The 16,257-nt window shown below is 38.1% G+C and overlaps 1 protein-coding gene across 1 annotated transcript; it reads right to left on the bottom strand.

The window, feature by feature from the left end:
- Window positions 1–539: 539 nt before the first annotated feature.
- Window positions 540–15,171, bottom strand: fastkd2 (FAST kinase domains 2; the record flags this gene model as incomplete). The annotated part of the gene is made up of 12 exons (XM_083908733.1): window positions 15,007–15,171; window positions 13,608–14,241; window positions 12,052–12,155; window positions 10,993–11,101; window positions 10,745–10,868; window positions 9,846–9,985; window positions 9,579–9,751; window positions 8,535–8,698; window positions 8,197–8,439; window positions 8,020–8,083; window positions 6,115–6,229; window positions 540–665 (listed from the first exon to the last, which is right to left on the bottom strand). Exons 2-12 carry the CDS (start codon window positions 14,178–14,180, stop codon window positions 540–542), a joined length of 1,935 nt encoding a protein of 644 aa, XP_083764859.1. The 5' UTR covers window positions 14,181–14,241; window positions 15,007–15,171.
- Between the last annotated feature and the right edge of the window lie 1,086 nt (window positions 15,172–16,257).

The following is a 16,257-nucleotide window of genomic DNA, read 5'->3' as shown; positions in this document are numbered from 1 at the left end:
AACTGTGAGTCACCGTGAGTCTCTGTGACTCACTCTTCCAAACCAAACCCCATGAAGAAAACTGTTGATTTTAAAGTAACAGCTCACAGGAGTTTAACAGGAGTTCAACAGGAGAGTGAGTCACTTCGTCACTAAGTTTACGTAAATTTAAAGAAGCAGCAGCAGAGCAGCAGCTCCTGTGTTACCTCCTGCTAAAAACGCTGATTTTCTCTACGGACTTTGGTGTGGGAGAGTGAGTGCTTCACAAACTTCACTTTCTTTACACATCCGTCTGTATTTTGTTATTTATAGATTAAAGTCTGTGTGATAGATATGTTTTTATATTATATTATCCTCATGAACATCGTTACTGTGATGTCGCGATGGAATATTCTGAGATTATTTTCTTACCGAGCAGCTGTTGGGACCAGATTAGACGCTCAGATGCCAATATCATATCATAAACATAAAAAACATCGCAAAAAATACTCCAGTGAGATGAGATTTTTTAAGGTCAAGTTTATTTCTTGTTTACAGATTACAGATAAAATGTGGTGTTTTCAGTCATAATCCCTTACGTCCGTCTTCAGTTGCGCGTCTGACCTGTGGTGTTCCGGAAAAATGCGTCTCCTGAGCAACACGGTCGCCTGCTCCTGACCCACGGACGACAGCTCGTGCTCCGTTACCTTGACGACAATATGAAATTTAATATATATACATATATACATATACATATATATACGTACATATATGTATATATATAAATATATATACATATATACGTATATGTATATATATACATATATATATGTAAATATACACATATACGTATATGTATATATATACATATATATATATGTAAATATACACATATATATACATATATATGTATATATACACATATACATACATATATGTATATATACACATATACATATATATATATATACATATATATATATATATGTATATGTATATATATACATATATATATATGTAAATATACACATATATATACATATATATGTATATATACACATATACATACATATATGTATATATACACATATACATATATATATATATACATATATATATATATATATATACATATATATATATATACATATATACATATATATGTATATATACACATATACATATATATACATATATATATGTATATATACACATATACATATATATACATATATATACACATATACATACATATATACATATACATACATATACATGGAGTCGGTGTGTACATATGCCAAGACGATGTCGGACACCGTATGTTTCTCTGGACCTCTGCCAAATAGAACAAGTGATGACATGTATAGTCGCATGCTATCATTCAACAGCTGGCTGTCAAGGTGGTGCCCTAACAATAACGTGGGCTTCACACAGAACTGGCAAAGTTTTTGGGGAAAACCTGGTCTTATTAGACGGGATGGTGTTCATCCCACTCTGGATGGAGCTTCCCTCCTTTCCAGAAATATGACAACGTTTATTAGAACCAAAACGTGACAACAAGCAGTCGGGACCAGGAAACAGAGTTGCAGTTTAACACGCTTCTCTGTGCTCCCACTCGTTCAGTCGCCCCCTATAGATAATGACTATGCTATATATAAAGATAAAGCTATATATGAACATAGATTTAGGATTAACACAGTGTCTGCCTCTAGGGCTCCATACATTAGACAGTCACGGAGAAACAGGAGAGGAGTCATTCATAGTAACCTTGTTAGAATAAACACGAGGACATTCTCCGAGCCGAGAACGAACAGTTTTAAGTGTGGTTTGTTAAATATTCGTTCTCTCCGCTCAAAAGCGTTGCTTGTGAATGAACTGATACACGAACAGGATTTTGACTTGCTCTGCTTAACAGAAACATGGCTTCAAGTGAATGATTATGTATCTATAAACGAAGCAACGCCTCCTTCCCACACCAGTGTTCATACCCCTAGAGGAAATGGCAGAGGTGGAGGGGTCGCAGCTATATCTGACTGTATACTTTCGCTCACCTCTCGACCCACGTGTACTTATGAATCATTTGAGCACCTTACTCTAAGTCTGTTAGACTCAAGTATTAAACAGAATAACAGACTCCAGCTTATCGTTGTATACCGACCACCGAACTCCTACTCCGACTTTTTAAGTGATTTTGCAGATTTTTTATCTGATTTAGTTCTCTGTTCAGATAAAATCATCATAGTAGGTGATTTTAATATTCATGTGGACGTAGCCAATAATAGTCTTGGCTCGTCTTTTAAAGCTTTGCTTGAATCAATTGGCTTCAAGCAGCAGGTTAACAAACCAACACATCGTTATGGACACACACTTGACCTTATCTTGACGTATGGTATTGACATACGTAACTTGGTAGTATTTGATGAGAATCCTTTGATATCGGACCATTGTCTGATCTCATTCGAGGTTGTACTTACTAATGTTACTGATCCTAAACAGCAGCATTATTACAGTCGCTGTTTATCCGACAGTTCAGTTGAAAAATTCACTGAACAGCTCTCGTCTGCCCTCCAGCCATGTTTTATCACAGAGGATGACTATAGAAACATCTCTCCCACGGAACTTAATGGAATAGTGGATAACACAAATTTAACCTTGCAAACAGTTCTAAACACTGTTGCTCCTCTTAAGAGAAAGGTTATCACCCGGGACAAGTCTGCCCCATGGTACACAGCCCAAACTCGAGCGTTAAAGCTCAGTACACGGAAGTTAGAAAGAACGTGGCGTTCCACACATAATGACAGTCACTATGTCTTGTGGAAGAACAGTTTTGATATATATAAAAAAGCTCTTAGACATGCAAGAACTTCTTATTACTCAGAGTTAATAGAGAAAAATAAGAGCAACCCCAGGTTCCTTTTCAGCACTGTAGCCAGGCTGACGGAGAGCCATGATACAACGAATCCATCGATCCCTCGATCGCTGAGTAGTAATGACTTTATAACATTTTTTAACGATAAGATAGAAACGATCAGAGATAGAATTACCAACCAGTTTAGTACAGCGAGCCTAGACTTAACTGCGGCTCCAGCTTTACATGTATTGAATCATTTTATTCCTATAAGCCTCCGGGAGCTGACCTCACTGGTCTCCTCCTCTAAACTAACTACATGTCAGTTGGACCCTATACCAGCTAGACTCCTTAGAGAGGCTCTACCACAAGTTGGAAATATTTTACTAGATCAAATAAATATGTCTTTACTGAGCGGCTGTGTCCCAAAGGCCTTTAAGATGGCAGTAATTAAGCCATTACTTAAAAAGCCTTCTCTCGACAGTAGCATTCTGAGTAACTATAGACCGATCTCAAACCTTCCTTTTATTTCAAAGATTTTAGAAAAAGCTGCAGCCACACAGTTGTGTAATCACCTGTGTAGCAATAATGTATTTGAAAAGTTCCAGTCTGGGTTTAGAACCCACCACAGTACAGAGACTGCACTACTTAGAGTAAAAGATGATATTCTTATGGCCTCTGAAAAAGGACTGGCTTCTATACTGGTTCTGTTGGATCTCAGTGCAGCATTTGATACTATAGATCATGAGATCCTGTTACATAGACTAGAACAAGACGTTGGGATTAGAGGATCGGCACTTGTCTGGTTCAAGTCCTATTTATCGGACAGATTTCAGTTTGTTAGTGTAAACGAGGAATCCTCCATACTCACTAAGGTTAACTACGGAGTTCCTCAGGGTTCTGTGCTTGGACCTATTCTTTTTACCCTGTACATGCTGCCATTAGGCAACATTATCAGGAAACACAACATAGATTTTCATTGTTATGCAGATGACACTCAGCTATATGTATCTGCACGACCGGACGACCCAAACCCATCTATTAAACTCCAGGATTGTCTCATAGACATACAGACGTGGATGACTTGTAATTTTCTGATGCTTAACACAGAAAAAACTGAGGTCATGGTCCTTGGGCCAAAAGATATAAGAGCAGCACTTGGAGCTCTAAACCTAGGCAGTAACACTCCAGTCCCTTGCACTACAGTAAGGAACCTAGGAGTCCTGTTTGACCAGGATTTATCGCTGGATGAACATATTAAGCATATATGTAGAACAGCCTTCTTCCACCTTCGCAACATCAAGACAATTAGAAATATTATATCAAGACAAGACTCTGAGAAACTTATCCACGCCTTTATAACCTCTAGGCTGGATTACTGTAACTCCTTACTGTCTGGATGTCCTAGTAAGTCCCTGAGAAGCCTTCAACTGGTCCAGAACGCAGCAGCACGGATACTGACTCGAACCAGACGACGTGACCATATAACTCCTGTCCTGGCTTCTCTTCACTGGCTCCCAGTGAAAAGTAGAATCGATTTTAAAATACTTTTACTTACATACAAGGCCCTGAACAATCAGGCACCTTCTTACATTTGTGACTTAATCACTTTATATCAGCCGAATAGACCGCTGCGCTCCTTGAACTCAGGTCTACTGGTTATTCCTAAAATAACTAGAAGTAGAATCGGTGGTAGAACATTTAGCTACCAGGCTCCTCTCCTGTGGAACCAACTTCCGCTTTCAGTCAGACAGTCTGACTCGGTCTCTGCCTTTAAGGTGAGACTGAAAACCTACCTTTTTAACATAGCCTATAGTCGAAGCTAGATCAGGTAGTCCTGATTAGAATAGTCTATCTTATGCTGCCATAGGCTTAGACTGCTGGGGGAATTTCCCATCATGCACTTAGAATGAGCACACAGACTTTGCACGAGCCGCACTTTCTCTACCCCGTCCTTGATTTTTCATCCCTCACCACTTACCTGATGTACCCCCATGAGATGTAGCACATAAATCTACATATAGCACATCTCTAACTGATTTTAATCTCTTACAGTTCTGCTGACACCAGTGAACGACATGAGGTCAGGACAGGAAAGAAGACTCCGTCATCCTCAAGTCTCTGACCACAACAGTCTTCACTACAGGCTGTGATAAACCCAGTGATCCAGATGATCCTGGCATTTAAAGACTTTTTTCTTCTTTTTTTTTCACTTTTTATTCTTGTCATTGTGTATTGTATGTTTTGGGTAACATCTACTGCACGTCTGTCCGTCCAGGGAGTGGATCCCTCACCTGTGGTTCTCCCTAAGGTTTCTACCCTTTTTCCCTTTTACAAGGGTTTTTTTTTCCCTGGTAGTTTTTCCTTACCCTGGTCGAAGGTCTAAGGACAGAGGATGTTACCAACCCTGTGAAGTCCCGTGAGACAAACTATGTTTTGTAAACTGTGGGCTATATAAATAAAGATTGATTGATTGATTGATTGATTGATATACATACATATATATGTATATATACACATATACATATATATACATATGTATATATACATATATATGTATATATACACATATACATATATATACATATATATGTATATATACACATATACATAAATATATATACATATACATATATAAATATCTATATACATATAGATATTTATATATATACATATATATACATATATTTACATACATACATAAATAAATATATATACATATACGTATACATATATATACATATATATACACATACATACAAATACATATATATGCACATATATACATATACATACATATATATACATATATCTATCCATATATATATATATACACACACACATATATATATACATAAACATATATATACATATATATACATATATATATACATTTTCTGTCGACAATGTCCCTAAATTCAATGAACTGGACCTTTAATATTGTTTTTTTATAATCTTAACTGTGGATGCATTATTATTATTATTATTATTATTATTATTATATTGTACATCCACGGATGTGAAAATGTCCGTTTTATGACTTATTACTTTTACCTTTTGCTGCTGTGACACTGTAAATGCACCCAGTGTGGGATTAATGAAGGATTATCTCGTCGTTTTTTACATGTTTTAAATATACAAACGGATTATTCTTGTTCAAATTAGACTTTAAACTCAATGAAAAGCAACAAAAAAAAGCACAAGAAAAGGTTCATAATCACGTGTAACAGTGTGGAACATAAACATAAATATAAATATCTCAGCTCTCATTTTCAAAAAAAACCAAAAAACAACAACTCCAGCCTCACCAGAACAGGATTAAATCCCAGAATTCTCAGGTGGCGAATCTTGACGGCCAAAGGCCCGCGAGGGTCGGACGTCCCGAAGCAGAGCGCGGACTGTGGCGCGCAGATTACCGCTATTCTGAGGGATTAACACAACAACAACACACATTTTTCATCTTGGCGCGGCACCAGATTTAAATGACTGACGAGTGAAATCACTTGGTTCTCAAAGTGCGGCCCGGGGGCCAATGGCGGCCCGCAGAAACATTTCTGGCGGCCCCGCAGTTAATTACAGTTGATGATTTTAATCCAGGAGCTACTAAGCTTGTTAAATGTTTATTGGACATTACTGGATACAGACCAATAAGTGTAAACAAAAATACTGGGTATTTACCTGGTTTCTATATGGTGAATTTTAGTGTATTATTGTGTTATAAGCTGGTAATAAGCAGGTAGCTACAGCCCCCAATTACTAGCTATTTACCCAGTAAATATATGGTAACAGAAATGTGTTACTTGGTATTAACCTGTAATTAGAAGGTAAGAACAATGGCCAAAATACTGGGTAATTACCCAGTAAATTATAAAGCGTTATTGTATTAATACTTAAATTACATTATATTAACGCTTATATTACTTAACGCTAAACTGTAGAACTGCAATCTGGTCATTAAAATGATTACAAATGGGATTTCTTTCTGTTTTTTTTTCCTTTGGCGGCCCTCAGTCCAATGTTGGGTTCCTAAATTGGCCTCAGGTATCACAACTTTGAGAACCCCTGCTTTAAATTAACATTTCAATACTTGTATATGAACATTAATAACATTTTTGACCGTAATCCCGTGCAAAGAAATTAAAAGAAACTATTTCTGTTCTCAAATTCAAATACAAAAACCTGAAAGACACAGAATCTGCCAACAATCAGCACTTTTTAAGGTTCACATGCTGATTTAATACAATTATGATCATTAATGTTTGGGTTTCTCACTGAAAAAGACATTTACGCCTCAGGATTGGTTGATAATCCCACTCTTTTACACCTTTCATATCAGTGAAATGACGTAAAAAGGTATATTTTGTTATTTTTGACACTATATTGAGTATTTTGGTCTGTCTGAAAGTGTTGTAATACGACTCCATAGCCTCACAAAAAAGAGATTTTTAATCTAAACGAGCTTAATTCCTTCTTGAATAAAGGTTAAATCAAAGAAAATCCATGTTTTAAAGCAGGGGGGTTCTCAAAGTTTTGATACCTGAGGGCCAATTTAGGAACCCAACATTGGACTGAGAGCCGCCAAAGGGAAAAAAAAACGTAATAACTATGTTGTCCAAAATTTGTCAATTTAAAAAAAAAAAAAATTTATTTGGTCCAAAATGTGCCAAAAACGTCATACTATACTATGTCGTTCAAAATGTTAAAATTTTTGGGGAAAAAGTTTTTGGTCCAAAATTTGACAAAAACTTCATGCTATACTATGTTGTTCCTAATTTGACAATTTTTGGGGAAAAAAGTTTTTGGTCCCAAATTTTACAATTTTTTTTCAAAAAAAAAAGTTTGGTCCAAAATTTGACAAAAATTACATACTACTATGTCGTCCAAAATGTGATGGTGTTTAGTGTTGAAAATTTTCCCCAAAAAATTTTCAACACCAAAATTGGACAAAAACGTCTATACTGTGTCACTATGTCATCCAATAAATACAGTTTTACAGTTTACACTTATTGGTCTGTATCCAGTAATGTCCAATAAACATTTAACAAGCTTAGTAGCTGCTGGATTAAAACCATCAACTGTAATTCATTGCGGGGCCGCCAGAAATGTTTCTGCGGGCCGCCATTGGCCCCCGGGCCGCACTTTGAGAACCAATGTTTTAAAGCATCTCAAAGAAGTTAAAGGTGAATATTTTTGTGTTGTTTCTGTGTATTTACCTCTGACTGCCTTCACTGCGACTCACGGACGTTTCCTTTGGTGGAGGTTTTGTGATCACAGCGTCTGAGAGCGAACACACACACACACACACACACACACACACACACACACACACACTACTGTTAAAGTTAAGGGTTTTTTTTTAGTATAAAGGCGGAGGAGGACGTCGTCTTCACCTATGAAGTAGACGTTCTCCACCAGCACCATCTCCTGTAGCGTGGTCCCTGCCTGGTCCTGGTCCTGGATCAGACTCTGCAGGATCTGCGAGAGCTGAGGGTTCACTGGTGGACCGGAGGGGGCGGAGCCACCGAGGACAGACGGGGGCACGGCCAACGGACGGGGGAGGCGAGGGCGATCCAGGCGGAGACACGCGTCCACCGTCTGGAACATCCTCGCCTGGTTGTCCAGATATTTGGACGCTGAGGGGGGCCGCGACAGGAAGTGAAGTGAGGTCAGGTGTGTAGGTGTGTGTGAGTGCGCGTGTGTGTGTGTGCGTGCGCGTTTAGCGTCTTACGTGTGGCGCTAAAGCGCTCCATGGTGCTCGGCTGCAGGAGCTGCTGCAGCGGAGCGGAGGGAAAGTGTCCCAGCAGACACAGGTAGAAGACGGACTTTAACAGTCTCAGTTCAGACAGTTTGGGCAAATACGAGTCCAGGACCTGAGTGAGACCATCCAGGAACCTACACACACACACACACACACATTACTTCACAACTCTTTATCCTACTTCTTAATTAGGAGGTTATTCAGTAGCACGATGGTCTTTAGCCGCTCACTCTCCCTGCACCAAACCCCATAGAGAAAATCAGTGATTTTACATAACAGCACAGAGGAGTCGTTTATCCACTTTTCCCTTCATTATTAAGTTAGAATGTCTTATATTGAAATATTTCATTCAGACTTAACTCAGTGACACAAAGTGACCACACGAGGCAGCATTAGACCAGCAGCTTCTGTGTCCCCGGGAGCTAAAAATCACTGATTTTCTCTATGGACTTTGGTGTGGGAGAACTAACTTTTTCCAAATGTCCTCTTTCCAGCCAGAAAATAAAGTCTAAATAAGTCTAAATTTACCTCAACTTAGGGTATTTTCGACTGTATCGTGCATTTAGACAGACTTTTCTGAATGAAAACAGGAGTTTCCAAAGCACTCACTCTCCCCACACCAAACCCCATAGAGAAAACCAGTGATTTTACAAGATTTTAACATCACAGCACACAGGAGTTGTTGAACCACCTTTCCCTTCATCACTAAGTTAGAATGTCTTATTTTTATGAATTTGGCATTTGAAATATCTAATTCAGACTTAACTCAGTGACACAAAGTGACCACACGAGGCAGCAGTAGAGCAGCAGCTCCTGTGTCTCCGTGAGCTAAAATCACTGAATTTCTCTATGGACTTTGGTGAGGGAGAGTGAGCGGTTTACAAACTTCAGTTTTCAGGCTTTTAATTAGGTATAATAAATATATTACAAATAACGATGATAACAGTGACACTGTGTGTGTGTGTGTGTGTGTGTGTGTGTGTGTGTGTGTGTGTGTGTGTGTATGTGACCTACTGTTGCCTGTGCTGCTGCAGGTCATAGTTGAGCGACGAGAAGACCTTGAGGACACAGAGCAGGTCCTGCAGCGTCAGAGCGTCCGGACGGGACGCGACCTTGTCGGCGTACGCCTCCATCAGAGAGGACGGACAGAAGAGGAGGTCCTCAAACGCAGAGAGGAAGAGGAGCAGCTGAGCACAGAGAAGAACGCCAGTGTGAACCATCACATTTTTAATCTAATCTAATCTAATCTAATCTCAGCAGCAGCAGCAGCAGCAGCAGCACCTGCTTGTTGCTCCACATGTCTATGGTGGAGGTGATGTAGTCTGAAGTGCCCGTGAGCATGTACAGGTCTCTGTAGTGAAGCTCCCGACAGGAAATCAACACTGACAACAATCTGTTGAAGGGGGTTCCATGAAGATTATCTGTGTGTGTGTGTGTGAGCAGAGAGAGAGAGAGAGAGAGAGAGAGAGAGAGAGAGCACATTCGTTTAGTTTCATTATAAAGGTCACAGATTTGATTTTCATGGTTATATATGTACACAGTGTATATATAAGTGGATCACATGTTTAAATAAATACATAAATAAAAAAAAAAGCCTGAATTTTTTCTCAAAAGCTCAAAATGTTCACTTTAATCTCAGAATTCCAGATGTAATCTCTGATTTTAATCTCAGAATTCAGACTTTTTTTTCCAGGATCTCAGAATGCCACATTTAATCTCAGAATCTACAAAAATGTTCACTTCAATCTCAGAATTCCAAATTTAATCTCTGACTTTAATCTCAGAATTATTTTTCTTTCATTTTCCTCAGGAGTTTAGAATGCTGAGAATTCAGCATTTAAAATCAACATTCTGACTAGAATCTCAGATTTCCAAATTTAATCTTGGAATTCTTGACTTATATCTCAGAATTCCAAATTTAATCTCTGACTTTAATCTCAGAATTCTGGCAATTTTCTCAGCATCTTAGAATGCAGATTTATATATGAGAATTCCAAATGTAAAATCAGCATTCTGACTATAATCTCAGAATTCCAAATTTAATCTTGGAATTCTTGACTTAAATCTTAGAATTCTGAATTTAATCTCAGAATTTCAAATTTAATCTTGGAATTCTTGATTTAAATCTTAGAATTCTGAATTTAATCTCAGAATTCAGAATTTCTTTCAGTTTCTTTTACCTGTTAACTTTTTACTGCAGACATCGAGCAGAGGTTTGGAGAAGAAGCCCGCCGTGGCCATGGTGGTGATCATGTAGTGGTTGTTGGGAACCGTGAACTGATCGGTCATTGACAGAGCCTTTTTCTGAGATTAACACACACACGCGCACACAAACACACAGAGTGAATTTAAACATCAACAAACATGTTCATATCTGCTGCAAAACAGAAGATAAACAAAGACAACATGAACACTCGTAAAGACGCACCTCCAGTTTGCGCTTGAGCATCATCGGAGCGTCTTTCCCCGACATCCGCATCAACGTCTGCAGAGACTTCACATCCTGGATGTCGGGAATTTGAGCATCGATGATCAGCCTGGGATAAAAGAAACATGAGAGAGTAAAAAAGTGTTTTTACTGAGTTTAAACATGTTAATAAATCATAAAACTAGAGGGGTGATAGTCGACGACTACTAACGCTCCGCGCAGAGTCCATGCGCCCACATTTTTATGCCAATTTTAAAGCAAAATTTGCATGGGCAATGAAGGCCACTTTGGACATGTGGTGTGCAGCGGTGACCTTGGAAAGTAGGTCAAGGTCACCGATCTTCGAACTTGTCCAAGATACTTGTAAGAGGCATCCACAGTGCCAGTTTAGCAGCAATACAATAAATATTTGTCAAGTTATCGCGTTGACAAGCTTGAAGAGTGCTGTTTTTTTGGCTATTTTCCAAGTCACAAGTGCAGCTGTGACCTTTGAAAGTAGGTCAAGGTCACCCATCTTCGAACTGGTCCAAGATACTTGTAAGAGGCATCCACAGTGCCAGTTTGACATCAATACAATAAATATTTGTCAAGTTATCGCGTTGACAAGCTTGAAAAGTGCCGGTTTTTGGCTATTTTCCAAGTTCCAAGTGCAGCTGTGACCTTGGAAAGTAGGTCAAGGTCACCCATCTTCGAACTGGTCCAAGATACTTGTAAGAGGCATGGACAGTGCCAGTTTGACATCAATATGTCAAATATTTGTCAAGTTATCGCGTTGACAAGCTCGTAAAGTGCCGTTTACACATTTCTCACATTTCCCCGCAAAAAAAACGCGTAAAAATTCACGAAAAATTCAAAAAAGGTTTTTGGACAAAACGAAAAAAAGGCCTGGAGATATTCACCCACTAAACAATCCTGCAAAATGTGAAGGACGTACGCGCACAGGAAGGTATTCATTTTAGTCCGGACGGACGGACGGACCGGTGCGAACGCTATATGCTCTGCAGTTTCACTTGTACACAACAATATAAGTGTGTTTGTGTTGTTGTGAGCAGCCTGTACCTCACGGCCTCCTTGAGAGCGGTGACGTTAGCGCAGTTGTCCATGTTCTCCAGACACGAGGCCAGGATGGACAGAGTCTTCATGTCGTAGTCGTTCACCTTCTCCTGTGAAAAAGAGACGTGACTGCACATGAAGAGACGGCACAAGTCTTTCCTTTTTCACTTACTGTAGTAGATACAAGTCATACATTTAATATTTAATGATGAATATGTGTTAAAGATACTATGAGCAGCCAAAAAGGCCAAAAACTGTTACTCAGCTCTGACTGGTTTTGTAAGCGTCTGACCTGATAAAATTACTATTAATCTGCCAATAAATGATCCTAACATGCATTTTCTTCAGTGTACAGACAGTATTACCTTCAATTTTTAATGTTGTGACATGTGTTAGTCACACTTTATATCACATTATGAACATATGGAGTCAGTTTCTATGATGAATTATTATAATTTACTGGATAACTGGATTGTGAAACATCCTTATAATGTGTATGTATTAATAATCAGGGCTGTAAATCATGATTATTATCATAGTTGTTTATATTTTGCGATCAAATGATGAGTTATTTGGTCAATAAAGTGTTGGGAAATGTGTCCCAAACACTGGATTATTTCATTACTTAGTATGAGAATAACTTTTTAATAACCAAGTCATAGGTGTAACAATAATGCTATGACTATTATAATGTGATATTTTGTCATTACAACTCACACTTTGTGGCCATTGGGTGCGTTTAGAAAAGTAATTTGAGTTTTATGAAGGGTTATAAATATTTTTTCTCCCTGTAGGGGTCGCCACAACAAAACAGCTTATAAAGATAAATAGATAAATGTCGCAAAACGGATGCATTGTAATGCATTTAAAGTATTAAAATGTGTTAAAAAACATAAAAATAAGAATTGTGAGATTAAAGATGGAACACTGAGATTAAAAAGTGTGAATTTCTGAGAAGAAAGAGTCAGAATTCTGAGATTAAATTATGGAGATTAAACTCTGAACACTGAGATTGAAGTCAGAACATGCAAGTAAGAATTCTGAGATTAAAGCCAGAATTTAGAAATTTAAGTCAACGCTCCAAGCAACAATTTGGAGATTTAAGATAACATTTTGGAAATTGGGTTTGAAACACTGAAGTGAGAATACTGAGCGAAAAACACTGAGATTAAATTTTGGAGAATAATTTGGAAACACTGAGATTAAAAAGTGTGAATTCTGAGGGGGGGAAAGTCTGTCATTCTGAGATTAAATTATGTAGATTAATCTCCGAACACTGAGATTGAAGTCAGAATTTTAAGATTAAAGAATTCTGAGATTAAAGCCAGATTTTTAGACAGATTTTGTGATTGAAGTCAAAATTCCAGGAAACACAAATTCTGGGATAAATGTTGGAGATTATGGTCAGAATTTCAAGATTGAAGTCAGAATTTCAAGATTAAATTCAGAGGAATTTTCCCTTTTCAGGAACGCCTCGTAATCTCAGATATTCCGGCTTGAGTGACTGTGTCTTACAGTTTCTATCATGAAAAGTAAAAATAAAGGTGTTTTTTTAAGTGTACCTGACATGCTCGTAGGAAGGTCTGGACCACGCGGCTGTGCTGCGGCACACCCAGGCTGACGATGCTCAGCAGAGAGTAGGTCGCATCCATGCCGCGCATGTCTCCCACGCACTTCATGGCCTTCTTCAGCAGCCTCTGAAAGCCGGGGTGATCGAACATCAGCTGCAGCTCCAGGCGCCGCTGCTCCTCGGACAGCTTCTTGGCGACGGACCACATGTGCGTCAGGCAGCTGCTGACCTGTCGAGAGGTGGGCGCGGACTGAGCGGTGAAGTCCAAGACGTCCGACGGCGAGCCGCACCGGAGCAGGTCGTGCATGAAAGGGTAAGCCTTCTGCCGCTCAGACGGGACGAGCTCCTTCTCCTGCGCACTGTGGACACTATCCTGGGAATAAAACCTCACAGAGTTGACCGGACCCCTGAGCAGGCAGGTCTGGTTTCGTGCCGACCGAGTGTCACGAAGAGACGAGTCTTTGATCGACGTTGTCGCCAGGAAACTGTGTCGTGTCCACCGAGTCCTGCGGCTGCAAAAGCGAAGGGTCCATTTCAGGACTTCCTCTGTCGCCCACACAGACATCGTCCTCTGGTAATTCACGAGCCAAAATGGACGACGGAAGAAGTGACTTCAGCAGTGTCCCCTGTGAAGAACAAGTAGATCACATTTAATACCAAGTGTTGGGGCTTTTCTGAAGGATCTTTGTCTTAAAACCTAGGACTTTTTGCCCACATCCCATATATTAGGAGTCTTTAAGTGTCTGATAAAGCCAATATCTGCCAATTCTGATATCGTGTCAGCAATATCGCGCATCCCTGCTGAAGCCCACAGCTGATTCATTCATACATTCATTATTGTGAATGGATAATAGCCAAAATTTGCATCAAATTACCATTTTACCTGACCTATAGACGTCATAGTAAACAAACAAACATCTTTGTTTATCACAGATCTGCACAAACATCACACAGTTATCATTTTAAATATCTTATTCAAATAAGAATTAGAATAATAATCTAAGTCAAAATAAATATGATGCTGATGTGAAATTTTAAATGTGTTACACAACAAAATGTTGAAGTTAAGTTCTGTTATTTCAGTGCACTGTTGTTATTATCATTGATTTAATAAATAATGTTGTTTTTTTGGTGATGTGTAAAATATAATATACAGACTATGATGCACTGGTACTAAAATATTGGTCAAATAGAATTTGAGAATGTAATATTAATAATGTGAAAGAGTCAGTTATTACTGAATTAACATAAATATTGCTTAAATTCTCAGTCGTACAGACAGTCATATTAAATGAGTAGTGCGTATAAATCATGGTTTTTTTAATCAACAAGGTCAAAAACATCAAGAATCGTAAGCTAGGTACATTAGCGTAGGTTAGCCAACCACTTACCTATTAACTGTTATCGTGTAAATAACTCTCCCAAAATACCTCATGGCGCTTCGTGTGCCATATATATCGATTTATCGATGTTGTATGTTGTCATTTGTTGTCATTAAACATTAGTTTTATGTTAAGTTGCGGTAAAATCCTCTTCCTCGCTACACTCTCGCTGCTAATGCATGCGCATTGGGTCCTTCATGGAAAGTTAGTACACCCATGCTTTGCCTGACTAAAAATTTTAAAAATACCGCAGGTAATTGAAATAGTAAAATATCTAAAGTGTAGTGTTTTATTTTACAGTGGCAATAAAGCTAGAATTTTTAGAAAGGTATTGCCATATATATATTAATATTTATCTTTATACATGTTATTTTTTTTAGCGGCGTTTCTGACTCAGACTGAAACAGGCGCAAAACATCGATCATTTCCTAGCAACCGAACGACGCTGAAGGAACAGAATGGCAAAATTTGTGCTAGCTGGTAAACTGTTTTATCTTTTAACTCCATTTAAAACCACTTGAAAAATAAAAATATACAAGGGTAGGTCATTATTACGAGAACGCATATCATAATAATGACTTAGTATCTCATAATTACGACTTTGTTCCTCATAATTTACTTATTTCCCTCATTATTATGACAGTGTTTCTCATGGTTTCTCATTAGCATGACTTAATTCCTCATAATTGACTTAGTTTCCTCATTATTTACGCTTAGTTGCTCATAATAATGACCAAATATCTCATTATTATGACTTAGTTCCTCATAGTTTCTCATTAGCATGACTTAATTCCTCTTAATTGACTTAGTTTCCTCATTATTTACACTTAGTTGCTCATAATAATGTCCAAATATCTCATTATTATGACTTAGTTCCTCAAAGTTTCTCATTAGCATGACTTAATTCCTCATAATTGACTTAGTTTCCTCATTATTTACACTTAGTTGCTCATAATAATGACCAAATATCTCATTATTATGACTTAGTTCCTCAAAGTTTCTCATTAGCATGACTTAATTCCTCATAATTGACTTAGTTTCCTCATTATTTACACTTAGTTGCTCATAATAATGACCAAATATCTCATTATTATGACTAAGTTCCTCATAGTTTCTCGTTAGCATGACTTAATTCCTCATAATTGACTTAGTTTCCTCATTATTTACACTTAGTTGCTCATAATAATGACCAAATATCTCATTATTATGACTTAGTTCCTCATAGTTTCTCATTAGCATGACTTAATTCCTCATAATTGA

The sequence above is a fragment of the Microchirus variegatus genome, assembly GCF_963457635.1.
Source record: "Microchirus variegatus genome assembly, chromosome: 22".
Classification (NCBI taxonomy): Eukaryota; Metazoa; Chordata; class Actinopteri; order Pleuronectiformes; family Soleidae; genus Microchirus; species Microchirus variegatus.
This window is presented reverse-complemented; position numbering and strand designations above follow the sequence as displayed.